Source organism: Callospermophilus lateralis, chromosome 14 (assembly GCF_048772815.1).
Source record: "Callospermophilus lateralis isolate mCalLat2 chromosome 14, mCalLat2.hap1, whole genome shotgun sequence".
In the NCBI taxonomy this organism is placed as follows: domain Eukaryota; kingdom Metazoa; phylum Chordata; class Mammalia; order Rodentia; family Sciuridae; genus Callospermophilus; species Callospermophilus lateralis.
In genome coordinates, this window is record NC_135318.1 from 21,686,769 (window position 1) to 21,713,453 (window position 26,685).

At 35.6% G+C, this 26,685-nt stretch overlaps 1 protein-coding gene across 1 annotated transcript in view; it reads left to right on the forward strand.

The window, feature by feature from the left end:
- Positions 1-328: 328 nt before the first annotated feature.
- Positions 329-26,685, forward strand: part of Ppp1cb (protein phosphatase 1 catalytic subunit beta) — a 37,896-nt gene continuing 11,539 nt past the window's right edge. Inside the window, exons 1-6 of the mRNA XM_076834001.2 lie at positions 329-404; positions 556-696; positions 20,264-20,395; positions 22,978-23,208; positions 23,850-23,954; positions 25,742-25,813. Of these exons, the coding sequence (XP_076690116.1) occupies positions 645-696; positions 20,264-20,395; positions 22,978-23,208; positions 23,850-23,954; positions 25,742-25,813 (592 nt within the window). The 5' untranslated portion in view covers positions 329-404; positions 556-644. The remainder of the gene's footprint in view (positions 405-555; positions 697-20,263; positions 20,396-22,977; positions 23,209-23,849; positions 23,955-25,741; positions 25,814-26,685) is intronic.

The window sequence follows — 26,685 nt, forward strand, 5'->3', positions numbered from 1 at the left end:
CCACTCCGCCTGCAGTGCGATAGCACCCGGGGGTGCAGCAAAAGGGGAAGGTCAGCTGTGCCTACGCGCCCTCTGCGTAATGGGAGCTTCCTCGGCTAGGCAAGCCGGAATCCCTCCCCGCGCCTGCGCCGCCCCGGAGATTCGGCGCAGTGGCCGAGCACCTCGCGAAGTCTGCCGCGGCGGGCAAACCGCGTCCACTGCGACTGCGCGAAGGCCTGGGAGGGGTGGGGAGCGCGAGAGAGCACGCGACGCGCCTGCGCAGAGGGCGGCGTGGCGCGGCGGCGGGCAAGGGCCGTAGGGAGTGAGTGGCGCTGCGGGTGGGGCCGTCGGCGGCGCTGGTGAGCTTTGCGGAGCTGGGCGGTGCCGAGGAGGAGGAGGTGGCGGCCTGGGTCTGACGCGGCCGGGTTCGTGGGGGCCCTACTTGTTTATTTATTTATTTATTGTGGGTGCCTCCGAGTGTGCGCGCGCTCTCGCTGCTCGGCGGGGAGGGGGTGGGGGGAGGGCCCGGGAAAAGGGGGAGTTGGAGCCGGGGTCGAAACGCCGCGTGACTTGTAGGTGAGAGAACACCGAGCCCGTCGCTGCAGCCTCCGCCGCCGAGAAGCCCTTGTTCCCGCTGCCGGGAAGGAGAGTCTGGTGCCGACAAGATGGCGGACGGGGAGCTGAACGTGGACAGCCTCATCACCCGCCTGCTGGAGGGTGAGTGCGGGCGCCGGGCATCCCTCGCCGCGAAGCCGGAGGGGCTCCTGCCCGCCCGGGCATCAGTCCCCGGGAGGGCGGAGGGGCGGACGAGCGAGGAGGGGATGGAGAGGCTGGGGGACGCGGGCGGGCGGCCTCGGGAGCGGCCGTGCGAGAGGGGCTGGGCCCGGGGACCGAGGCCGACGAACCCATCCGCGGAGACAGCCTTCGGAAAGGGCCTCGGGACTCCACTGGCCGTCGTGCTGGCCTTCGGTGACCCTTCCAAGGAGGGGGCGAGGGTGCCTGCCGCTGGGCATTGTGTGTCCCTGGAATGTGTATTTCTTCTCTGTTCTCTTTGTGCGTTGCCCTTGGTTGCCTCCGATTGTCGTTTCGGGAGTGGGTTTTATAAAAATCCTTCTTTTAGATAGGACAGTTTCATCTGCTCTGCATTTTAAACTCGATGCGCTAGAACCAACTCTTCTTTAAGGAAAAGATCAAATTAGCGGGAGTTTACGGACAGTTTTATTATTTGGCGTGGGGGAAAAAAAAGTGAAACAATGTTGATCGGGTTGAAGATACATGTTAAGAAAAGGGAAACATACTGATACGTTTGTTTAAGCGATTGACTTTGGGATTTGAACGTTTAACAGGTTTAAACGGAGTTTAATTTCTGCATAAACTTAGTGAAGGTCTGTTGTAAAGCCTCTCTTGGGTTGAAAAGGTATTTGCATAGAAGTCTTCGCAGCATTTAAAGTTTTCCGGGCCCTGGTGGTTTTGATTAGTTATGTGTTGGAGCATAAGGGGGAAAGGAAGAGGTGGGCAGGCCAGTGTGTCGATTCGTTGCAGGATTTTATGCAAAGTTAAACGCAGTTTTCTGCCAAAGGGTCCCTTTACCCTAAAATTTGCATCATCATTAATTGTTTTGTATATAGGAAAGAATTCAAATCTTTTCAAACAATTTAGAGTCCTCTTTGTCAAGACATCTTCGAAGGATTCATATAATCTGTTGTTATTTCCTGAAGATTACCTGAAGGAGGTTTTCTACTATAGCGAAGCAGTATGTACTTATATTTGGAAAATCATCAAAGAAGATTATTTGACTTTAGGGGAGGGTACTAAGTTTCTTTTTTCAACTAAAGCTTTGGTATCTAAGATTTTTGAACAACAGTTTTGTGTGTATCCCTTGTGTAGTTAAATTAATATATTCGCCCCAGATGTGAAAGCCTTCCAGCAGTCTGCAGACTGAATAGGAAGCAGAAGTTTTATCAGGAACTCTTATTTAACTCTTATTCTTTTACTATGAAGTTATTCTTGGGAGGCCCCCTGGTGCTTGCAGTCAGTGTTCACTTCTTAAGACTTTGTAGTCTTTCACAGATGTGATCGTTGTTGTTTTTTTTTTTTTTGGGGGGGGGGGGGGATTGTACTTTGCATTATCATAGGAGGAAAATATAGTTATTTTTAAATTTTTGTTTCTTGATAGTCTTCAGAGTTTACCTTATAAGCATAAAATAGTAAATTTGTCTATTTTAAAATGTGCTCAATCTAGAACCTTTCAAGTCAGACAAATGCACCTTTTTAGGATTACAGATCCTTAAATAACTTCACTAATGGGTTGAGGTTAATGGGGGAAAAAAGGCACTTGGGGAAGTAGCCTAGTGATTTCATTGTGAATCCAATTTAAATGCTTGGTTCTGGTTTTGGGTAATCTTTTCTTTTTGTTGCAAGAACTATAGACCAGATATATTTTCCTGGTTTAGTTTAGCAAGTGTTTATTGAACTCCTCTGTGCCAGGCACAAGGAATCCAAAGATAAGACATAGTCTATTCACTCAAGGAGCTCCCAGTCTAAGCAAGTAGTGTTTCAGTTTTTCCCAGCCTCTTTGTTTTTATGTTTAAATACTATAAGTGAAGTTTCATTACTTCTTAATCCTGTAGAAGCATATTTAGTTTGAAAGTGCCTCCCTGGGATTCTAAAGTTTTACATGTTCCTCCCCACCTTCCCAAATCTAGACCATCTAAGGACTTGTACAGAGCAGACTCAGATTTTCTAGTAATTATTTTTAGGCTTTAAAAAAAAAACATTGTCTACCTTGGTTTTTAATGATGATATGTGCTAATTAAACTTAACTCAGATTCAAGTGATGGTATTTTATAAAGCTGCCTAGCAAAATAGCCATGGTTAGATTTTTTGTTGCTATTTAATGAAATTATGACCAACAAAAGATACATAATTAAAGTTAGATAAGAATAAATTTCAAGAGTTCTGTAGTGTAGCAAGTGACTATAGTTAATTATGGTACATTGTATTCTTGAAAAACTGTGAATATGTGCCCTCACCACAAACATAACCATGTTAGTGGATACATTTGTGAATTAGCTAGATTTAACCATTCCTCTGTATGTGTGTGTACATATATACACACTTTAAAATATTACTTTGTACACAATAAAAATATACAGTGTTGTATTTTTTTTTTTTTTGAATTGGCTGGAATTTCTCTATAATAAGGGAAAAAATTCAGCAGGACCTTATGTCATTTTTAAATGCTTATTGTAGTTCCAGAACATATTCCTGCTTCTTCTTTTTATGTGTGTTTGTTGTTGCTGCTGCTTTAGTTTGATTTTGGTATTGGGTGTTGAACCGAGGAGCACTTTACCACTGAGCTACATCCCCAGTCCTTTTTATTTTTAATTTTTAATTTGAGATCAGGATCTCACTAAGTTGCTTAGGGCCACCCTAAGTTGCTGAGGCTGGCCTTGAACTTGGGCAGTCCTTCTGCCTCAGTTCCCAGAGTCACTGGGATTATAGGCATTCACCATCACCCTTGGCTCTTCATTCTTTTTTACTATATCACTTCTAGTTTCTCTTTTGGTTGGTCATATCTAATGTATTTTTAGAGAGCCTTTTGGACATTTTAATAAATTTATGCTATGTAGTGTAAAATAATCATGCTGGTTATTTGGACAGTACATATTTCTTTGTATATTTTCTTGGGTTAAATTTTAGTTAGAACTAAAAGCCAAAGACTACTACCACTTTATCCCTTGTTGTGACCCTGCTACCACATTTTTGTGGCTCACCATAGTGCCCTTGACTCAACTGAAACTTCTTTGTATGGGTAATCTGAAAAGTCCAGTAAAAAGCTTTTTACTTAGATTATTCTCTGAGGAGTTAGGGTAAGAGTGGGAGTATAGCAGAATCACCTGGGGGACTTAGTTCAAACTATAAATCTGAATTTATTTTTGGGGAAGGGAAATGGGATGAGTTGAATCTGATGCATTTGGGAGGAGGGTAGTATGGAAAACTGTTGCTATGTGATTGAGATAGTGCCCGCTGCGTTGCCACCAACATGACCCATGTATTTAAAAACTAAGCTGATGATTATGTATCATGTATTCAATATTACATATGAAACCATGTATTTGGGATTTGCCTATTTTCTAATAAGGAAAGTAAGTCATTCTTATTGTAGAAAACTTGGGAATGGAAAAATGTAAAAGTGGGGAAAGGTTCCCCATAATTTACTGTATGATAGATAGCTTTTTAAAGTTTGTTTGTTTTTTTTTTTCACACACACACACACACACACCAGGCCCAAACAAAAGCTTGTACAGGGCTTTATGTACCATGTGAGTCACAGAATAGCAGCACTACATAAACCTGCATGGTAAAAAAATGTGTCTCTATTTGGAACCACTAATAGCTTAATGAAAACCTTAGAATATGTTTTGTTCTAGTTTGTTTGTTTTTTAAATCCATTTTCATTTTGCTTTGACCTGTCAGATGTTTGAATTTGTGGAACTGCTGTTGTTGAATGTGTATCTCCTTTCCTTCCTTGTGGATCACATACTCTTCAGATTTAGTTAGGCTGACAGACTAAGCATATAGGAAATTTTCCTCTTGATGTCCTTTTAAAGGTTGAAAAAAAGAAATGGATTTGCAAAATGAAGGAGAAACCACATTAAAAACCCCTTCTTTTCAAATGACAGCTTTATTAAGATATAATTCATATATCATATAGTTTGCTTATTTGAAGTGTGTAATTCAGTGGGGTTTTAGTATATCCACAGAGTTGTATATCTGGCACCATAATCAGATTTAGATATCTCTCTCTCTCTCTCTGAATTCTGGACATTTTATATAAATGAAATCATGTAACATGTGGTCTTTTGTGACTTTTAAAAAAATATTTTTAAGTTTAATATATGTTGTAACATGTATCAGCCCTTTATTCTTTTCGTAGTTGAATAATATGTGGATATATATACCATTTATCAGTTAATGGACATTTGAGTTGCTTTCCCTTTGGCCTGTTGTGAAAATGTTGCTCTCAACATTTGTGTACATGCTTTTGTGTGAACTTATGTTTTCCATCCTTGGATATATAGCTAGGCATGAAATTACTGGGTCACATGGTAACTAGAATTTGAAGAACTAAAGCCTTTATTGATAAAATTGTTTAATTCTGACCCAGCAGTCTAATGATTAGGAAGTGCTAGTTGCTCCTGGCAACCTCTGCTTCCACAGTGAAAGTTGTGTATAAATCTGAGGCTAAAGTTAGTAGAAAAGAGCAGGTTGATCACCTGAAGGTTATTTTGTTTCTTCTCTTGATTCTTCTGGATGAGAGGCTAGAGGAGGCATGAAGATGGTGGCATACTTTATAACTGATTTGTAGGTTAGTGAGTTCTTCCCATCTTGTTAATAGTTCCAGCAAGTGAGGGAATCTGACAGTTTGAAGAAGTAGCCCAGAAATGTTTTTATTTTATGCTATTTGAATGCAATATTCATGGGGCATTTAGAGAACTACTTAAATTTGAGACAGGATTACATTAAGATTTAGCATTAGTGAGGAAGATAGTAAATTGTGTCTAGTAGATTTTTTTCCTTTTATATCCCTCTTCATTTTTATCCAGTGGCATGTATTCTGAGTTATATCAGCCATAAAATACGTATAGAGAAATAGTAAGATACTCTAAAATATTGACTAAAATCCTAGTGTTTCTGAAACAAAGGGTAATCCTGGAAGTGTGCGATATAGGGAGGCAAGGAGAAGAAATGGTTTGTAAATATCAGTGGGCTTGGCAGTGGTTTGGTGGGGTGGGAGATGGGGATTTGCAATTGAGTTTTCTGTGATTTAATTTTGATTGGATACAAATTTATGCCATTAGGAGCTATAAATAGCCATTTTAAGGTTTATTCTTTCTGAAAAAAATAGAAGATTGATGACAGTAGGAGGGAAAAAGTTCAAGACCAAAACTCTTCTTTTTCTTCCTATACCACTCACCTTACTCCCATTAAATTGGTTCTCAAAAGTTGTGGTTATTAGTAGGTAAAATGTAATTTTTACACCTCATTGTTTGAAGTATACCCTCTAACAGACTTTTCATCATATTGATAAAATGAAAATACTTCAATGGAGACAAAATCGATCTGTTTCTAGAGGTACAAAGACCAAAAAGAAGTTTATTCTGAAGTGTAAATCACTAGTAGCTAGCATTTTCCTGGTTTGATTTAAGAAATCAATCTCTGGGTCTAAGTGGGTTCTTGTCATACAGAGGGGAAAAGGTAGTGGTAGCCTTATTCTGCTTCTGCAGTGTTCAAAACTGGAGTAGAGTGATTCATGAGGGTTTGTGTAACCTTCCTGAAAGTCATTGGCCTCAAGGGCCTCCCTTCCCAAATTCACCTGCATTTATGCAAGGACAAGTAGAATTATTAAGTTATATACATAACATAAAGGGATACGCCTTTCATTCTTGATGCATGCCCACACTGTGTAACTTGAGATTTTGACATAGCGTATTTCACTGTGAAGGAATTTTATTCTAAACATGTTCATCAGAATATCCCTTAGTAACAGAAGTTCCCATCTGGTCAGTTACAAGTGACCAAAATAATACTTTCTTTTAGTACTTGTCTGACACCATTTCAGTTTCCCCGATCTTATTTCTTATTTTCAAGGTTAAGAGAAATCAAAAAAAGTTAACTTGTCAAAATAAAATAGATTTAAGGATATTTGGTATTACATAGCTTTCTCTTATTTTATATCTAGCAGTTTGAAGAAGTAGCCCAGAAATGTTTTTATTTTATGCTACTTGAATGTAATATTCATGGGGGATTTAGAGAACTAAATATAAATCTTTAAACTAGCTCAATATAAATATTTAAATAGTAAATTAAAAAGGAACCTTCATAGGTACTTCATGTATGTTGTAATATAACTAAACAACGTGTATGTTGTTTGATTATCAGATAATGGAGCCAAAGTAGTGAGAAAAAAATGACCAAATTTCTGAGTGGGAAACTTGCAAATTGTTAGAAAATAAGGCCTAAAGTAGATGATGGAAGGGAACAGATTTTGTGAATTTCAGACCCCAACTTCATGTGAATACTGAATGATAACCAGATGTTTACACAATTAAATGCTTACCCAGAAAATATCAGGAAGTATTGATACAATGGGAAAGCCATGTTGTATAAGGTTAAGGATACAGGTTTTATGTGTACCTTAATTTCAGCTCAGTTTCAGCTTATTCTGCATATTGAGGATGATTATAGGTACCTAGTTTATAATGTATGTGTAAGGTTAAATAGGTAAGTCACTTCAAACAATTCTTGACACATAAAAACTTAGAAAATGTTCACCGTTATTATTGCTTAATACAAGCCTGAGCTAATAGTTAATAGAAAACTCTATATGATGCCGAGTTGTACACCTTGCCTATATGATACTAAATTTTGAGAAGACAAATTCTTCCTAGTACCTATTTAGTGTGTCTTTCACTTTATGTCATACAACCACAATTCATATATATATATATATATCACACATTACTTTCCCATTCCTTTTATCCATAGTGTATTATCTGGTCTGTCATACCAGTATTGGGGCTGAACAGGGAGAATTATTTCTGAGCAGAATAACGTGGTGCAAAGTTCTTTTAGATGATGTGTTATACAGGTTTTTGTTTTGTTTTGTTTTGGTCCTGGGGTTTGCATTCACAAGCTTTACCTCTGAGCTGCATCCCTAGTTTTTTATTTTTTGTTTTTTAAATTTTTATATTGAGACTGTTTTTTTGAGGTTGGCTTCTAACTTGCAGTCCTCCTGCCTCAGCCTTACAAATTGTTGGAATTACATGCATGCCTGGCTTGTGGCTTTCTTTTGACTAGGGACTAGATCATTAGAACTCAAACTTGGGCCTCCTTTACACTTAGCCCCCTCATACTTTTTAGAAGTATTGAGGAGAAAAGCTTTTATTTATATGAGTTATTGATAAATAATTTATTAATAAATATCTACTCTTTATTTCATTTAAAGTACTAATAACCTATAATATTTTAGCATAAATAAAAATAACAGAATGCTGTCATATTCATGTAGATCTCTTTAGTGTCCATTTTCATAGAAGACAGCTGAATTCTCATTTCTCCTGTCTAATTTGAGACTCTGGCTTGGTTGAGTATGTTAAGAAAATCTGCATTTATAAACATGTAATTGGAAAAAGGAGTATGCTTTTTAATAGTATTTTTTAGATGATTATGGGTATTGTCTGGTATTATATCAAAATTCAGCAAGTGGTAGTTGTTTTTGTTTTTGTTTTTGGGGGGACCCAGGATTGAACTCGGGGGCACTAGACCACAGAGCCACATCCACTGCCCTGTTTTGTATTTTATTTAGAGACAGGGTGTCACTGAGTTGCTTACCACCTTGCTGTTGCTCCTGTCTCATCCTGTGGAGCCGCTGGGATTACAGGTGTGCACCACCACACCTGGCTGTAGTGGTAGTTTTTAAAGGTTAGTTGTAAGGTGAATCTGAAAAGATACCAATGAATTTTTTCTCTATACATTGAAGTCCATTGATTTTATACTTTAAATGAATCTTATGACTTTGTAACATGCATTGGTCATTTGGAAACTGGTCCCTGAACTGTGTAGATTTCCCAATGTCCACACATCTTGTACAATACTAACCTGTTAAATCTCAAGTTTTCAGTTCAAATATTTCAATGAAGTTTACAAAGGTAAGTTAAAATAAGTTTCAAATCATAATCTAGAGCTTATAATAATCTAGTCCTTTATATTTTCATATTCATACACATGGAAAATATATTTTTAAGGGATTTTGTTATTGGCTTATTTTTTTTTCTTAAAAGAATAGAACTGTAAAAACAGTATTTATTTAAAAGATTAGTGTAAGTGGTATGTTTATTGCTCAATTTTTTATGGGTGTTCCACATCTGGGACTAAGGGACTTAATGGATTTTTAACAATTACATTTGTTAATATTATAACAGAATATCATCAGAAGAGTCCTTAAGTATGGAAAAGCCAAAGAACTAAAACAGGCATTCAAGTGTTTTTATTTGAGACAATACAACCAATGTGTCATGGTATGCAGTGGGTACTTTCCATTTTATTGTATAAAATATTAAAAAGGTGTATATTCAAGAGTTAAGGTTTAATAAAATCAATCATTTTTACTTCTTCATCAAGGGCATTGTTGGTGAAGCTGACCTCTGTGTTTTTTTTGCAAGTGCATGTTAGTGAACAATACACAGTGACTTTCAGTGCTGTTTAGTGCCTTTGACTTGATGTGTATTGAGGTACCAGTGATTTTACCCACTGTAGCTTTTGCACCATTGTTGCAGATGCTAACACCATGAAAAACCAGCTCATATTTTGAAAATAGTATGGCTAGGACACTCCTTTATCTTATGAAATGTCCAGAGTTCACCTCTTTGTTTTCCTGTTTACTCTTTTCTTATTATACCAGCTATTTGTTATTCACTGTGCCTGGAACGATTTTTTATTTATGATGATTCACGAACCCTTGGAGAATTCATGGAAGTCATAGGCCTTCTCAGAAAAATATTCATGTACATACATACATACACAATGTTACAGATGGTTTGGCATACTATGCAGTTTATTGGGCAGACTCAAGATGAATTGAAAGTATGGCAACTGCCTAATTCTTCAAATTAAAACCAAAATTCCACATTTTCATTAGTTGTAAAAAATTTTTTCCCCATTACCAGGGATTGAACCCAAAGGGTGTTTGACCACTGAGCTTTATCTCCAGCCCTTTTTTATTTTTAGGCAGGGTCTTGCTAAGTTGCCAAAGCTGGCTTCAGCTTCCAACCTGTGATCCCCATGCCTCAGCTTCCTGTGCCACTAAGATTATATAGGCGTGTGCTACTGTACCTGGCTAGTTGTAAAACTTTTAATTGTCCTTTTTTGTTGCATACAGACAGACTTTTGTGCTACATACAGACAAATTGACCCCACAAATTTAGAAAATCTAGATTGGCTATCATCAATTAGTATATAACCTTGAGTGAATGGGGGAATAGGGTAGAGTAAATGGAAGTTAAAAATCAGTGGTTAATGAAGATTACTAAGATTCCATCAGGCAAACATGTATAAGGTGGAAGAATTAGTTCTTTTTTTTTTTTTCCTTGCTATCCTTCCTATTTTAGAGACGGTAATTCTAAGTAAAAACTTGCTGGAGAAAGATTATTAGTGAAACATAACACTTAGTGTATATACAACACACAAAAAGCATTATCATACACCCTTTGAAATTTAAAAAGCAAGCCTGCATTGGGAATTTTTTTACACAAAAAAGTTGGAATATAATGGAGTATAATTTTTTATAACAATGAGAAAATGGAATTCTTTTATAAGAGGATAATATTTTGCTTAATTTAGGTTCAAAGTCAGTATTCTCCATCCAAATTGCAAGTGGTTATCTGGATAGTGATCTGTAATGAGATTTTATGCATTTCATCTTGGAAGATGTCTTCACACAGATTAAAATTGCCAAATATTACTGTTAGTCTATGAGTGTATGATTTTAGTTGAGCATATTCATCATTTATGGAATTCTCTTGATATTTGCCATTTAACGTGTCATTACTCTGAGATTAAATACCTCCAAATAGAGAATTAGGTAGAAGCTCAACTGCACAGTTAAAAAGATTTTGATGCCCAAAAATTTATTTTGCTCTTGAATGGAGGTCTGAAGAATGCTATATTTTGAGCATAGAAAATACATCTGCTGCTTTTTTGTGGGGGAATAAAGATCTCACTTGTTACAACTTTTGACATCATGAGAACAGCAGAAAGCAGCTTGTTTATGATTCACACAGGGTTAATTGTTCTCAAAAGACTGACTTACCACAATGTATGTTTACAAATAGGGTGGGTTTTTTTTTTTTCTTTCTTACATTTCAGGGTTGAAATTATTAAGAAACATTACCAGGTTTGCAGCTAAATCTAATTCCTAAAATTATTCTGCTTGATAATAATAAATTCTTCCCATTCACAGAAATTTCATTTCAGCCCTAAGTTTAAAAAAATTACAACAAAGCTATCACTGCTAGGCCATGAAACTGCTATGTTGATGGGGCAAATCAGCATATTTAAGAGGAAGTGAAGCTAACCATCAATACTACTAGTTTAATAATATATGATATATTAAGATGCTTTTCCACAGAATAACTGCACCATAGTGTTTAAGCACCCTACATTTCACAAGGTAAAATTGTCCAACTACATCTTTTTCCGCTCCATGTATATTTATATCACTATTGGTTAACAATATGTCTTGGGAGATTGCACTTCAGGTTGTACTAAATTTTCTCAGCTTATTTGAAAATATTCTTGCCTGTAGTTGTTCCACACACACTGCTCTTAGAGCTAACTTTTCAGCCACTTCAAATTCAGCATTGGCTTCTTACATAAAGAAGTATTGATGATATCTGTCAGTTTTCAAGAACCAAGTTAAATCAGTCAAAATCATTTGTCTTCTTTTAAAATTGTTATTGATCTGAATGTCCTCCAGTCTTCAATTACCATTCTTACAGAAAGGCTAATAGCTTTTAAAATTTATTGTCTCAAATTTGGTTGTGCTTTTTTTTTTTTTTTTTGTGTGTGTGTGTGTGTGTGTGTGTGTGAAGAAATTCTACTGTGATGCACCAAATAAGTGCCTGACCTTACTCAAATAAATAACAAAATAAATTTCATTTGGTCTTAAGCTCAACATTCAGAGTCCTTTTTTTTTTTTAACATTGAGTATGCATGGGTAATAAAAGTAAAATAAAATATCATGGTATAGCAATAAGCATAACACTTGATGCTATCAAGTTATAGCTGCATCTCTGTAATATGTAGTACTCTGAACAGTAGTGACACATGTGGTTTCTATTGCAGCTACTCAACTCTGCTGTAGTAGCATGGTAGCTCATTGATAATACATAAATAAAAAAGTGGTTGTGTTTCAGTAAAACTTTATTTATGGACATAGAAGTTTGAATTTCATGTATTTTAAAAAACTTTATACAATGTAAAAGTTTTTATGTGTAAAATGAAAGAACATTTTCTTTCATTTTGAATTTCCCTAGTCATTTGAAAAAATGTGTATTCTTAGGTGACAGACCAGGCCAGTAGCCTTAACGGGCCAGATTTGGCCTTCAGGCCTTATTTTACTAATTCCTGGTATAATTTTTCCACCATTCTTATGTAAACATGTTGTGTAGAGAGATTACCTTACTAGGATTTAGGAAACTTGGATTCCTACCAAAGTTGTATTACTGATAAATAAAGTAAAATAATGGGGTTAGGACCCATGGGGCCTAATCCTTGGCAAGATATACCTCAAAATTTTTTACGTAATCTGAATTTCTAGTGTGTACCCAATAATCGCATTTTATGTGCTTCTCAGTTCTTTCTTAAGCAGCTATCCCATTGTTGAAGAGCAACCAACATAGAAAAATTTTTAGGGGTTTTGATCTTTTGACAGAAGGGAAGCACACAGTGTGAGCTCACCATCACCTTGATTTTTTTCCTGGAGGCATTTCTTAGTTTGTAGCATAGGAGAAAAGATCCCAAACAAAATGTGGCAATCTTAACTGATCTAGAAAAGATAGATAGAGGTCTGGGGCTGCTAAAGTAGTTGAATCTTAATTCCAGAAGACAAGGGAATAACACAGAAACTAGCTTCAAAATCTGCAGTTAGACCAGGTATAGCGGCGCACACCTGTAATCCCAGAGACTTGGGAGGCTGAAGCAGGAAGATGGCAAGTTTGAGGCCAGCCTCTGCAGCTTAGTGAAATCCTGTCTCCAAATTAAAAAAAAAAAAAAAAAAAAAAAAATTAAAAGGCTGAGATGTAGCCAGTGGTAGAGCACTCCCGGGTTTAGTTCCTGGTACCAAAGGGAGGGAAAACCTGCAGTCCATTCATTCTGAAGTCATTAGCTGACTTCAAAGGTACAAATGTACAAGAGAAGATCCTAAGAATACCAACAGAAAACAATAGCTGGGAACCTAAAGATCTGAGCAATTACTTTAGCATTCTCTTAGTGCCAGAGTTTTGAAGTTGAAACTTTATACAAAGTTAGAGAAACCTTGTTACATCCTAAGTTTTCTGCTGAGACTCTATTATGGCCACTCTCTATAGATTGTGGCCAGAACTGAAATAGAAGAGCTCTCAAGAAAATGTGAGTGAGTCATTGCTACTCTGCTAAAAGAAACAACTCTTTGGAGGAAGACATCACCTAGAATTTTACAGTGTTTCATTCATGATCCAGTATTTCATTCAGCAAAATGCCATAGCACATGCTAAAAGGACTAAAATTGACCAGAAACAGATCCACAGATGATTCAAGTATTAGAATTATCACACAGGGATTTTAAAATAATGATTAATATGCTCATAATAAAGAGGAAGAAGATAAAGAATTTGATCACACTTGGAAACTACTATAATAACAACAAAAATAAAATGACTACAACTCAGAATTTGGTTGTTGGGTAGTGTGATAGGGAAAAAAAAAAAAGGTTCAGTAGAACTTATTCAGTGCTGAGAGAACAAATGGAGGAAAAATGCAAAAACGAGAATGAAAGATATGTGGGACCCAGTGGAAACATCTAATGTATAATAGGAGTCTCAGGATACAGTCAGAGAAGAAATACCAAGAAAAAATATATTCCTAAACCAGAGAAAGAAATGGAAACACAGATTTTAAAAGTTTGTGGCTTCCAATCAGATAAGTAGAAAGAAAACCATATTGAAATCAGTCATAGATTAATTGCCAAAAAATTAAAAGAAAAAGAGAAAATCAGAGAAAAGATGTCTCCCTTCAAGAAACTTTAATAATATGTCTGATCTGTCACCTAAAACTATGGAAGCCAGAAAAGCATAGAACAGTTGCTTTAAAACACTGAAAGAAAAAAATGATGCTAATATTAAATTTTAAATCTAGTGAGCATATCCTTTAAAAGTAAAAGCAAAATAAAGATAATTAAAGCTGAGAATTTATTGTTAATAAACTGACACTAGAAAATACTATAGGAAGTTCTTTATGTTGAAAGAAAATAATGCCAGATAAAAACACAGAACTACATAAGGACATGAAAAGTAAGAATAAGTAAACAAATCTATTTGAGCTGTTTAAAATAGTAATTGTGTTTTGAAAGGTTTAAAATATGTGAAAATGATAGGTAACAACTGTAGGACCATTAAATGAGAAATAAAAATATATAATAGAAAAGTAATAGACAAGAAAGTGGAATAATGAAAAATTTATTCCCAAGAAATGCCAAAAAGAAAGGAATAGGGAACAGATGGTGCTAGAGAATGATATGGGCCAAATTATATTGTTATATTATGTACATGTATGAATTTGTAACTGAATCCCACCATTATGTATAGTTATAATGCACCAATTTAAAAAATGGGGGAAAGAACAGATGAGTCAAACCCAACTTTGTCAGCAATTATAGTAAATATGAAGGAGCAAATATTGAAATTAAGATAAAGCTCAGAAAACTTATATACTATTTACAGGGGAAGTATTTTAAATGTAAGGACATGATGAGTGGGTTAAAAAAAAAACAAGAAAAATAATATCATACACCCATTAACCATACTATATTTATGTTAGGAAGAGCTGTACACTAAGAAGTACCACTAGAGTAAAGCATAATGCTTAGAGGGTAAATATAAGGGAAGATATAATAATCTTACATTTTTTTTAATGTATCCAGTAATACAGACATAAAATAAAACAGAGTTGAAAGATTTAAAAAGTTGAAATAGATAAAACCCACAATCATAGTAGGTTAATGTACTTTCTTAGTAACAGGTAGAACAAATAGGGAAAAAAATCAGAAGAGTATAGATTTGAACACCTCACTGGACACAGGCTTTTCAAGTATGCATGGAACATTTGCTAAAGTATACCATTTAATGTACCATAAAACAAATCTCAGTAAATTTGAAAGAAATCAAATTGCAGGCTTCATTTATAGTAACCTAGAAATCAGTAATAGATGACAGCAGAATCCTTAGATAATTGGAAATTAAGTAGTATTCTTTTACATATCTTATGGACCAAAAAGATATAGCAACAAAAGTGATAAAATATGTTGAATAGAATGATCAGAATGATAAAGTATGTGTTGAGGTGTGTGTGATTGCAGCTAAAAACAGTGCTTAGAAGTTTATGTATAGCTTTAAGTATAAGTATTAAGGAAAAAAAGGCTGGGCCTTAAGCTTCTATTTCAAAACAATAGAATAAGCAAATTATCATCAAAGAAAGTAGGAGTAGGGAAGTAATATAAAGCAGATATTTTTAAAAATGAAATTATTGGAAAGTATTAATTTTAAATCTAGAAAGGCTGGAAAAATTGAAAACATTACCATTATCAGTGAAGATAAAGGAAACATCACTATTAAAAGAGACTAACGAAGCAGAACAAATAAATGCAATATGTAATTTTGTACTCAAGGACAGGAAAATTCTGTAGAGGGCATGTTTGGAACACTTGATAAAATTGTGGTATGTTCTTTTAAATATTTGTGTCAATGTTAAATTCCCTACACCAGAGAACTTGTATTGTGGCTGAGAATATTTTTAGGAAATAGATACTGTTGTATTGAGGTATAAATGGGTGTGATATATGCAACCTATTCTCAAATGGTTCAGAGAAAGGTAATATGTGTATTTTTTTAAAAAGAATAGTATAAATAATGCTAATAAATTTGACAATATAAATAAAAAACTCATTTTAATTAAAATTGGAATGTTCATATTCCCACATTCTAAGGCTTTATAAAAAGCTGCATCATTTAAGACAGTGTGGTATTGATGTAAAATTAGATGAATAGTAATGGAGTACCAATATCCAGAAACAGATGGTTGTCTATGGTCACTTGATTTTCTACAGAGCTGCCATTGCAATTTAATGGAGGAAAGAATGATCTTTATGATAAATGGTACTGAATCAACTAGGTATCTGTATGGATAAAAATTAACCTTTCACCTCAAACTATATATACAATTAGTGTAAGATGGATTATAATATGAGAAATGGGCTACAACAATAAAGCATCTAGAAGGAATCACGAGATATTCCTAGTGAAGGTAAAGAAAGGATATCCAAATGGCATTAATCATATGAAGAGGTGCTCAATAACCCTCACTAGGAAATGCAAAATTAAAATTTCAGTGAACACCAGTATATTTAAATTTAAAAATACCCATCGTTGGCAAAGATGTGAAGCACCAGTGTTGGTGGGATTATACATTGGAATAACCATTTTGGGAAATCACTGGTATCTGCCAAGTTAATTAAGCCTTCTGTGACCCATCAGTTTCACTCTTATTTAGACATACCCAAAAGAAATGTGCATGGATATTCAGAGCAGTCATAGTAACCCCAAAATGGAGATGACTCAAATAGAGTAGTAAATATATTGTGGTATATTCATATAATAGAATACTTTATTGCTAAAGAAAATTACATGGTTGTATCTCACAGATATAATAATGAGCAAAAGAGAATATATTTTTGTCTAAAATTCTAAAACAAATCAGATTATAATGAAATAAATAAGTGACCATGGGTATTTAGTTGATTAAAACATAAGGGTACCTTCAGGGCTGCAGGAAGAAGTATTCTGTGGCTCAGTCTGATGGTTATTCAGGTGTATAATAGTTAAAAATTCATTGAGTTATACATGTAAGATTAGTATACTTTATTATTTGTATGTAACACCTTAAAGTATTTTATTTTTAGTAATAGTGTGGTAGATACTTACTGTGACAGTTTACCAGGCTTGAAATAATTATATACTGAAATCCCCTCCCCACCACCCGGTAAACTTTTGGTCCCAAAAGTCTATATGGCAAAGTGGAAAGGGTACTGGCCTTTGAGTTTTAAGACTGGTTCTAAATTGTTCTCTTCTGCTTTTCAGTCTTGTAAAACCTGGATGTCAGTAACTAATCACTGTTACTGAATGGTGAAAGTAACTTTTTGATTCCTGGAATATCAAAAGGACTAAATGAAATGGTTGATGCAAAGTGCTCTCTACCTTATTTTGCTGAATATTTGGCTAATTCATTTCTAAGATTTGGTCACTTATCAAAGACTTAACCTTTGGAAGAACCTTTAGTTTCTCTGACAGTATTATATTGACTTTTAAAATATGGTTGATTATGGAAACATGCTTTTTAGTGTCACCAAAAGGGGGGGAACCAATGGCATTTACAGTCATATGAAGGTATTGATTACAAAATAACTCACAATTTTAGAGATATGATTGGGGGCAAAGTACATCTTAGAATCAGTGAAATGTGAGATGCTTTGTGCAGTTTCATTTTGGTAAATTTTAACTCTTGTAGATTAGCATGATTGATAAAATTGAAGCATTTTAAAGCTCTGTAAAAATGTTACAGAGAAAGTAAAATAATAATAATGTGGATACTTTAAATGGACAGATTGAAATGACTCGCATTAGTCTTTTTACTTTCTTAATAATAATTGCCATCAAGGGCTGGGGTTGTAGCTCAGTGGTAGAGTGCTTGCCTAGCACATGTGAGGCATTGGGTTAGATCCTCAGCGCCACATAAAAATAAATAAATAAAGGCATTGTGTCTATCTACAACTAAAAAAAAAATATTTTTAAAAATTGCCATCAAGTTGCAACTAAATTTTGATAGCTTCTTTCTCCTCCTCTTCCTCCTACCTCCTCTTCCTTCCTCTCCTCCTTTCTCTTCCTCCTGTTCCTTCCTCTTCCTCCTCCTCTTTCTCCTACTCCTTCCTCCTCTTTCTCCTACTCCTTCCTCTTCTTTCTCCTACTCCTTCCTCCTCTTCCTCCTACTCTTTCCTCCTATTCCTCCCTCCTCCTACTCCTTCCTCCTCCTCCTCCCTCCTACTCCTTCCTCTATCCTCCTGCCTCCTTCCTCTACCCTCTTTCCTGCTCTCTTCCTCTCTCCTCCTCCTCTCTCCTCCTCCTCCTCCTTCTCCCTTCTCCTCCTTCCTCCTTCTTCCTCCTCCTCTCTTCTCCTCTCTCCTCCTTTCTCCTCCTTCCTCCTCCTTCCTTCTCCTCCTCTCTCCTCCTTCCCCCTCTTTCCTGCTCTCCTTCTCCTCTCTCCTTCTTCTCCTTCTCCTCCTCCTGCTCTCTACTCCTTCCTTCTCCTTCCTCCTCCTCCTTCCTTCTCCTCTTTCCTCCTTCCCCCTCCTCTTTCCTCCTTCCCCCTCCTCTCTCCTCCTCTTCCTTCCTCCTTTTCCTCTCCTCATCTTCCTTCCTCCTCCTCCTCTCCTCCTCCCTTCTCCTCCTCCTCCTCTCTCCTTCTTCCTCCTTCTCCTCCTTCCTCCTCCTTCCTTCTTCTTCTCCTCTCTCTCCTCCTCCTTCCTCATTCTCCTCCTCCCTTCTCTTTCTCCTCCCTCCTCCCTCCTCCTCCTCCCTCTTCCTTCCTCTTCCCCACCCCCTTCCTATTTTAGAGACAAGGTCTTACTATGTTGCCCCTGCTGGCCTTGAATCTGAAATTTTTCTGCCAAAGCCTTTTCAGTAACTGGGATTACAGGTGCACACCACCATGTCCTGGCTTTGAGTATTTTTTTTAATAATAACCAGTGTTTCACTTGTCTATTGGCATTACATTTAACAACTAACACATAGTAGGCTTTCAAGTATTTGTTGAATGAGTTTTAATAAATTTTTAGAATAGTCACTTTTAGTTGTTTATTTGTCATCTGAAAGCAACCAGAGGCCTTCAGTTCTTCAAGAGTGATACTAAAATTTCCCCCATGTAAAACTCATTTGATATTAATAATTGTTTCTGAAGCCAGGCACAGTGGTATATGACTGTAATCCCAGCAGTATGGTAGGCTGAGGCAGGAGGATCTGAGTTCAAAGCCAGCTTCCGAAATTTAGTGAGGCCCAAGCAACTCAATAAGATCCTGTTTCAAAATAAAATACAGAAAAGGGGCTGGGGTGGCGATTTAGTGGTAAGCGCCCCTACGTTAAATCAATCCCAAGTACCCAAAAAAGAGAATTATTTCTGAATCTAAGCTAAGATTCCAGATACTTAATTGAAGGTACAAAGCTAGATGTCTTTTCTGGTCTTGGATAACCAAAATGTTCATTAGAAACAAGTAATTGAAATTTGAGAGGTACTAGTAATGAAGAAGCTATGTTAAGTTCCTGTAATAAAAACAGTTTTGTTGATTATTGAGTTTCGGAGATAGTCTTATTAACTCCAGCATGTTTGCTAATATTCATTTGTACATTGCCTCCTTTTATCTCCTCCTTGTTACCTTTGTATTAATGGATTAATGAAATATACAGCTTTTAAAAATGAGGTCCTGACTTCTTTAAGCCTGCCTTCTTGACCTGACAAAGGAATTGTAGCAATTTTTAGTAAGAAATGTGTGTACTTAATTATAAATGGAAAGTAATAGGGATGTGTAGAAATACAAATCTTTTTTTTCCCCCCCTTCTTTTTGACTGTCACTTCAGTTAAGACTGAGAACTTAGTGTATTTAAAGATTAAAGGGAAAGAGTCAATAGAGATGAATATAAAAGGGAATGATTGCAAGTTTGGTACAGTAGGGCAAATAACTACCCTCTGTATGTAACACTCTATCACTGCAGAACTTACTAGAAATCATACTATTTTGCTCACTCATGTTAAAAAATGCTTTACTTCATGTAAATAGCCTTTTAGAGGTCTTAATATAATATCTTATTATAATATGATATAATAAAATTTAATGAACAATCTGGCACATTTTATGCTTTTTAATCATCAAATGGAAGTAGTGCTTGCTAAAATTCTTGGTTGCTGATAATATTTCAAGAAAGTATGTGAAGCTAAATCATTTACAGTAACTTTTAATCTCCCTTTCCTCATAGCTACTAAGTTCTAAGTGATGCTATTCTTGCCTCCTATTAGATGCAGGACTTGTTTTGATAAGTGAATAGGCCAGACCTTTGTGGGTGCTTTCTCTGAAACCTTTTAGGTCTCTTGGGCTGCTGGACCTCAAGTTGGCCCCTAAAGAGCAAAGAAGAGGATTATATTTCATTGGCAACAGACTTGAGGAACTTTATTGGATCTAGCAACATTGGAGATAGAAGCCAAAAATCATAGAATAACCTTCTTATTAGCCATAGGACACCAGTGGGGTAGTTAGCTCCTGTGTGACTCTTCTGAACCTCAAAATAGGGTCATAACTTTTTTTTTTCAGGATTATTATTTTATGTATACACTTTAGAAAACTGACCATGTATTCATTGTTTATCAGTACGAGGATGTCGTCCAGGAAAGATTGTGCAGATGACTGAAGCAGAAGTCCGGGGCTTGTGTATCAAGTCTCGTGAAATCTTCCTCAGCCAGCCTATTCTTTTGGAATTGGAGGCACCACTGAAAATTTGTGGTATGTAAATGGATAAAGTTGAAAGCAAGTCTTTCAAATCATGTTTTTCTTCCCATATTTATATTGAAACTTATATTTTCAATTATAAAATTGAAACTTTCATAAAATGATGTTATAGACAACAAAATATTTGTAGTATTACAACAGAAAAAAAGGTTCCAGAAATCATAACAAATAAAGAGTTCTTAGAAGTAAGAAAACAACAGTACAATAAGAACAAAAGATACGAAGAGGCCAATCTTAGAAATAATAAAATGGCCACTAAGCAAAGTCCTCATTCTGCCTCACTTATAATCAGTGAAATGCAATTTAAAACAAGTCCCAACCAGACAAGGAGGCCCATGCTACATGGGAGGCTAGGGCCGGAGTGTTGCAAGTTCAAGGCTAGTCTGGGCAACTTAGCTAGACCTGTCAAAAATAAAAATGACTGGGGATGTAACTTAGTGGTAGAGCCCCTGCCTAGCATACTCAAGGCCCTAGGTTCAATCCCCAGTACCACTAAAAAATTAAAAATAAATAAAGCAAGTCTCTTATTCCAATCAGATTACAAAAAAAAAAAAAAAAAAAAAATCAAAGATTGATATTTAATGTTGTCAAAGATATGGAGAAATGGCATTCCAGTACACTACTTTAAAAAATGTATAGAATTTAGAGGATCAATACAGACCAGTATCCATGGTCTTCTAATTTTTTTGTGTTTAAATTTATGTTGCAGTTTATATTACTTTATACATTGTATTTGTTCAGTGTCTTTTGGCCAAAAGCATAAAGTTATGAGCTTTTAAGTCTAGTGATCTTGTTGTTACAACCAGAAAAATTTTTGGATAGAAAGTAATATTTTTCTATCCTTCATGTAGCAGAAGGAAGTGGTTTAAATACTGTATCATACTGGCTTTTGCTTGTATAATGCAAGTATTCTTTGTAGTGGTTATTAGTGTATATGACATTGCTTTCATAGGCTTACATGCTTTTGCTTAAACAAAGATAGTTTGCTGTATGCAAAAAAATTCTCTGTAATATTTTTTAAATCTACTTTTGTATTGTGTAACTTGTAGATAATTAATATGTTCCTTAAATGATTTTTATTCTCTTTCTTTGTGTGTTTTATATTAAATCATGCACCTGATATTACTTTGTGTAGTGCCCAGCAAATAAGAGATATTAGTATTGATTGAATAAATTAATTAGCTTAGAGTAATATCTGTAAGAGGTAGACATTTAGAATTCTCTAGAAATGATCAATCCCTTTTATGAATTTAAGTGAAGCAAATGTAATTATTTATAGATGATCTTAAAATTATTTTATTATTATGGGGCTGGGGATGTGGCTCAAGCAGTAGCGCGCTTGCCTGGCATGTGTGCGGTGCTGGGTTTGATCCTCATACAAATAAAGATGTTGTGTCCACCAAAAAAAAAAGTAAATATTAAAAAAAATGATTTATTATGCTCCTCAATTTATGATAGGGTTATGTCCCAGTAAACCCATGATAAATTGAAATAACTTAAAGATAGATTTATGCTGGGTCTGGTGGTGCAGGCCAGTAATCCCAGCAGCTTAGGAGGCTGAAGCAGGAAGATCATGAGTTCAAAGCCAGCCTTATCAAAGCAAGATGTTTAAGCAACTCAGTGAGATCCTATCTCTAAATAAAATACAAAATAGGGCTGTGGTTGAGTGCCACTGAGTTCATTGTCCCCCCTCCCAAAAAAAGAAATATGGACTAAAAATACATTTATACACCTAACCTACTGAACATCAAAGCTTAACAACACAGTATGCTGTGAAATATCAGTTGTTTACCCTTATTGCATGGCCAACAACTGGGAGCTGCAACTTACTGCTACTGCCTGCCATCTCCAAAGAGTATTGTACCACTTAATCACTAGCCTAGGAAAAGTATGGTTTCTACTAACTGACATTGCTTTTGCAGCATCATAAAATTATAAGTAAAACCATTATTAGTCAGGTACCACCTGTACTTTTTAAAGGTACTCTTTCAAATGTTTTTTTAATGTAAAAATAACTTAAAGGTATTAGAAGTTATTTATACTATGTATTTCTTAGTTTTTACTATTAGATCAAAGTAAAAGTATTATACAGTAAGAGTAACTATATTATCAGTTATATAAAAAAATTGCCCCCAAAGTTTGTGGCTTACAATATTAACATCCCATGGTTTCTGTAGGTCAGGAATTGGCATAGCTTTGATAGTCCTCTGGTTCTGGGATAAGGATTGTCAAGGTTCAATAGTGAGAGGATTCAGTTTTTAATCGGCTGATAGACTGAGGGCCTCAGTTTCAAATGAACTATTGACCAGAGGCCTCCCTCAGTTCTTTGCTGTATGAGCTGCTCCATAGACCATTGACAGGGAAGAAGGTGTGAGAATGCAAGCAGAAGTTGTGATCTTTTATATCCTAATCTTGCCCATCTCATTTTTGTTGTTTCCTATAAGTCACAAGTCACTAGGAATAGCCTTTGCTTAAAGGGAGGGGATCACACAAGAGTTTGAACATTGGGAGCTGTTTTGTAGAAGCTGCTTGTGACAGTAATCAATTTTTCTAAAACTAACTTTTTCTGTTTTTAGGAGATATTCATGGACAGTATACAGATTTACTGAGATTATTTGAATATGGAGGTTTCCCACCAGAAGCCAACTATCTTTTCTTAGGAGATTATGTGGACAGAGGAAAGCAGTCTTTGGAAACCATTTGTTTGCTATTGGCTTATAAAATCAAATATCCAGAGAACTTCTTTCTCTTAAGAGGAAATCATGAATGTGCTAGCATCAATCGCATTTATGGATTCTATGATGAATGTAAGTAAAAATAAAAACTTACAAAAGAAATTAATAGAGAAAGGGTCAGGCAGCTGGGGTAGGGGCTATGATGGTGGTGGCAGGGGCAGGGGGTGGGATGACACAGGGTTATAGTGACCACGGGGTTAAAAAGAAACGCTAAAGTTCCTTGGGAACCAAAGTAGAATTTTGTGCTTACTCACTTGGCTAGGTATTTAGTGCTAAAGTTGAAGGAAAAAGATGAACCAATACCTATTAGGCTATTTCTAAACTTCTGTATTATAGTGATCTTAAAAGACAAAAATTGTTTGATGTGTTTGTTTCATAAAACACCCAACAAAATCTTGGAAGTCTTTGTAACTTTACTGAAGGTGCTAGTGTTTAATATATTTGTTACCTTTTTTGAAGTGTTAAACTTACTCTTCTTTTTTTTTTTTTTTTTTTCTTTTTTTTTCTGGCTTTGCAGTGCTTGGGTTGAAACTCAGGGCCTCACATGTGATAGACAAGTGTTCTACCACTGAGCTACATTCCCAGCTCATCAAACTTATTTTTATATAACTTGTACATCTAGGGGGAAAGTGCTGGTTAAGCAAAAGAGAAAATTGAAATCATATGGGAAAAACTTTTAGATTTTTAAATTTATTTGCTTGTTCTTATTACAGGCAAACGAAGGTTTAATATTAAATTGTGGAAGACCTTCACTGATTGTTTTAACTGTCTGCCTATAGCTGCCATTGTGGATGAGAAGATCTTCTGTTGTCATGGAGGTAGAGTAATAAATTTGCCTTAGGAGTTTTCCTTATTATTCCCTAACTCACAAAAGACCACCTATAATAATTAGAATGCTATGGGGGAACAAAGTAGTCCTTATGTGAAAACTGAAGCAATTAAAATTGTATTAAGCATAGCTAAAACAATTGGAAATTTGTGATATGTATGAGTAATGAAAATTTAATTCTTTAAAAAATTTCTCATATATAAAAAAAGGATAACTAGAAGTTGTGGTTTTTGTTTGTTTGGTTTAGTTTTTAAACGTCTTGTCTTTGCCTCTATTTGTTTTGTGTTTCTCAGGATCAAACCCGCAGCTTTTACATGTTGGGCAAGTGCTCTACAAGTGAGCTGCATCCCATCCCCAGTCTGTCAGTAAAAATTAGACGATCATTATTTTCTTGCCTATGTAAATACCTTTCATCAGAATCCAAATGTAATTGAACTTAATTTTTACATATTGCTGCTTTGTGCAATGTGTCTCCTTTAATCCTAAAAGTAATTTCTTGGTAGAATGTAAGTTATTTTATATGATTTGAATTTGTAAAAATTCATTGGAATAACTAACATGTCTAGCGCTTAGGTAGATGTTGTAATGGATCATCTTGAAGAATTTTAAGATCTATTGATAAAATATATTTAAGAAACACTAAGTAATAAATCATTTAATTACGTCAGTACTTCTAGAGACAGTACATTATTATGAGAAACCAGAAAAGGGAGAAAAGTGTAGGGCACATGTTTATGGAGGTATAAGTTTTAGAGGGTAAATGGACTTTGGAGAAGTGAAAAGGACTTGAGACAGTCTGTGTGTTGTCTAGTTTAGGGAATGTGTGCCTGATTAGAATGTCAAATACACATTGGGGAATGATGATATAAGACTAGAGATTTGAATACTGAGCAAAGGAGTTTGTTAAATGGTTTAATAACAATATCAGATTTTGGATAGGGAAATAATTTAATGAAAATAATTGAGGGGCTGGGGATGTGGCTCAAGCGGTAACGCGCTCACCTGGCATGCGTGGGGCGCTGGGTTCGATCCTCAGCACCACATTAAAATAAAATAAAGATGTTGAGTCCACCAAAAACTAAAAAATAAATATTAAAAAAAAGAAAATAATTGAGAAAATTTGTTTTTATCACTATATGGAAAGAGTTACACTGGAAAAATGTTGGAAAGACAGATGCACTTGATTAGGCTTAAGGCAATAAATGATTTATTTTCTAACAACATAATTCATTATATTGAGACATGTTTTCCAGTAGGTATTAAACATTTAAGGGATTATAGTTCTTACACATTGGTATAGCTAAGAATAGAAATACAGCAGTATGAAATGTGAATGTTTAGCTTTGTTCTTTGTGATGACACTTGGATTGCCTACCAAGAGAGAATTAATAGCTTATGTTTGTATACTACAAATATTTTCGTGTGTTTTTTATTGTTTATCCTTCTGGTCAGCAGATCCTGCCTTCATAAAAATAATGAGCATGTTGGAGTGGGATGTGAGGAAAGATTCTAAGGGAACCAATGAGACATTTTAACTTGGGAGTAAAAATATTTAAGATTAGATAGTTCATAAAGTGGCAAGTGGTAGGAAGGGTTGTAATTAAGTGTTTTTGTACAAAGGGCAAGAAATGGTTGGAAAGAAAGGGGGTCTTTCCTTGAGAAATTTTTTGAAATATAATAAACAGAACTTCATTTCCTTGGTAGGAAAGATGGAAAAGACAACATAATGATAATGTTCTGTTACATCAGGATTATGTTTCATCTTTTTATTTATAGGACTATCACCAGACTTGCAATCTATGGAGCAGATTCGGAGAATTATGAGACCCACTGATGTCCCTGATACAGGTACATATGTAAAGAAGTTTGTTTTGTGTAAAATGTTGACATATTTGAACCTAATTATATTTAGTGGAAGTAGGATTGGTTTATTAATAATAGAGACTACTTTTATAGTCAGTAAGCTAACTACAGAGTATTCTCATTAGTCATTCCCCAAAATGTATGCCTTTTAAATTTTTTGCAACCTTAATGTGGTTCTTTCAAATGTATCACAAAAAAAGATCTTGCTGTTGATTCCACTTACTTTTCTAAGTTCCCTCATTCATACCTTTTAAATTGCCGGGCATGGTGGCACACACCTGTAATCCCATTGGTCCTGAGTCGGAGGATCTTGAGTTCAAAGTCAGCCTCAGCAAAAGCGAGGTGGTAAGCAACTCAGTGAGACCATGTCCCCAAATAAAATACAAAATAGGGCTGAGGCTGTGGCTCAGTGGTCGAGTACTCCTGAGTTCAATCCCTGGTACCAAAAAATAAAATACAAAAAATCCCTATTAATCCAAAGATTTTAGTTAAAGTTAGTCAAGGACAGTTGCCTTCTTTGTTATTTTTTGCATCATCTGATTTTCATTCAAACTTTTAGAGCTCTGAAAGCTCTAGAGACATGATTAATTTTTTGAAAATTATATATGAAGTTGATTAAAAATTTTTGTGTTAATTATTGACTATTCCAACATTAAGAACAACTCTTAAGTCAAATAAAAAAATGAATCGAGTAGGGGAAAAGCAAATAAGTCTAGTTGGTGATAAAATGCTGAATTAACAAATGAGCCTGGTGTAACTTTATAAATAGATGATAGGCATAGTTGTTACTTGTTCTAGCATCTCTATTGGTTTTAAAACATTGCTGAGGGCTGGGGCTGTAGCTCAGTGGCAGAACA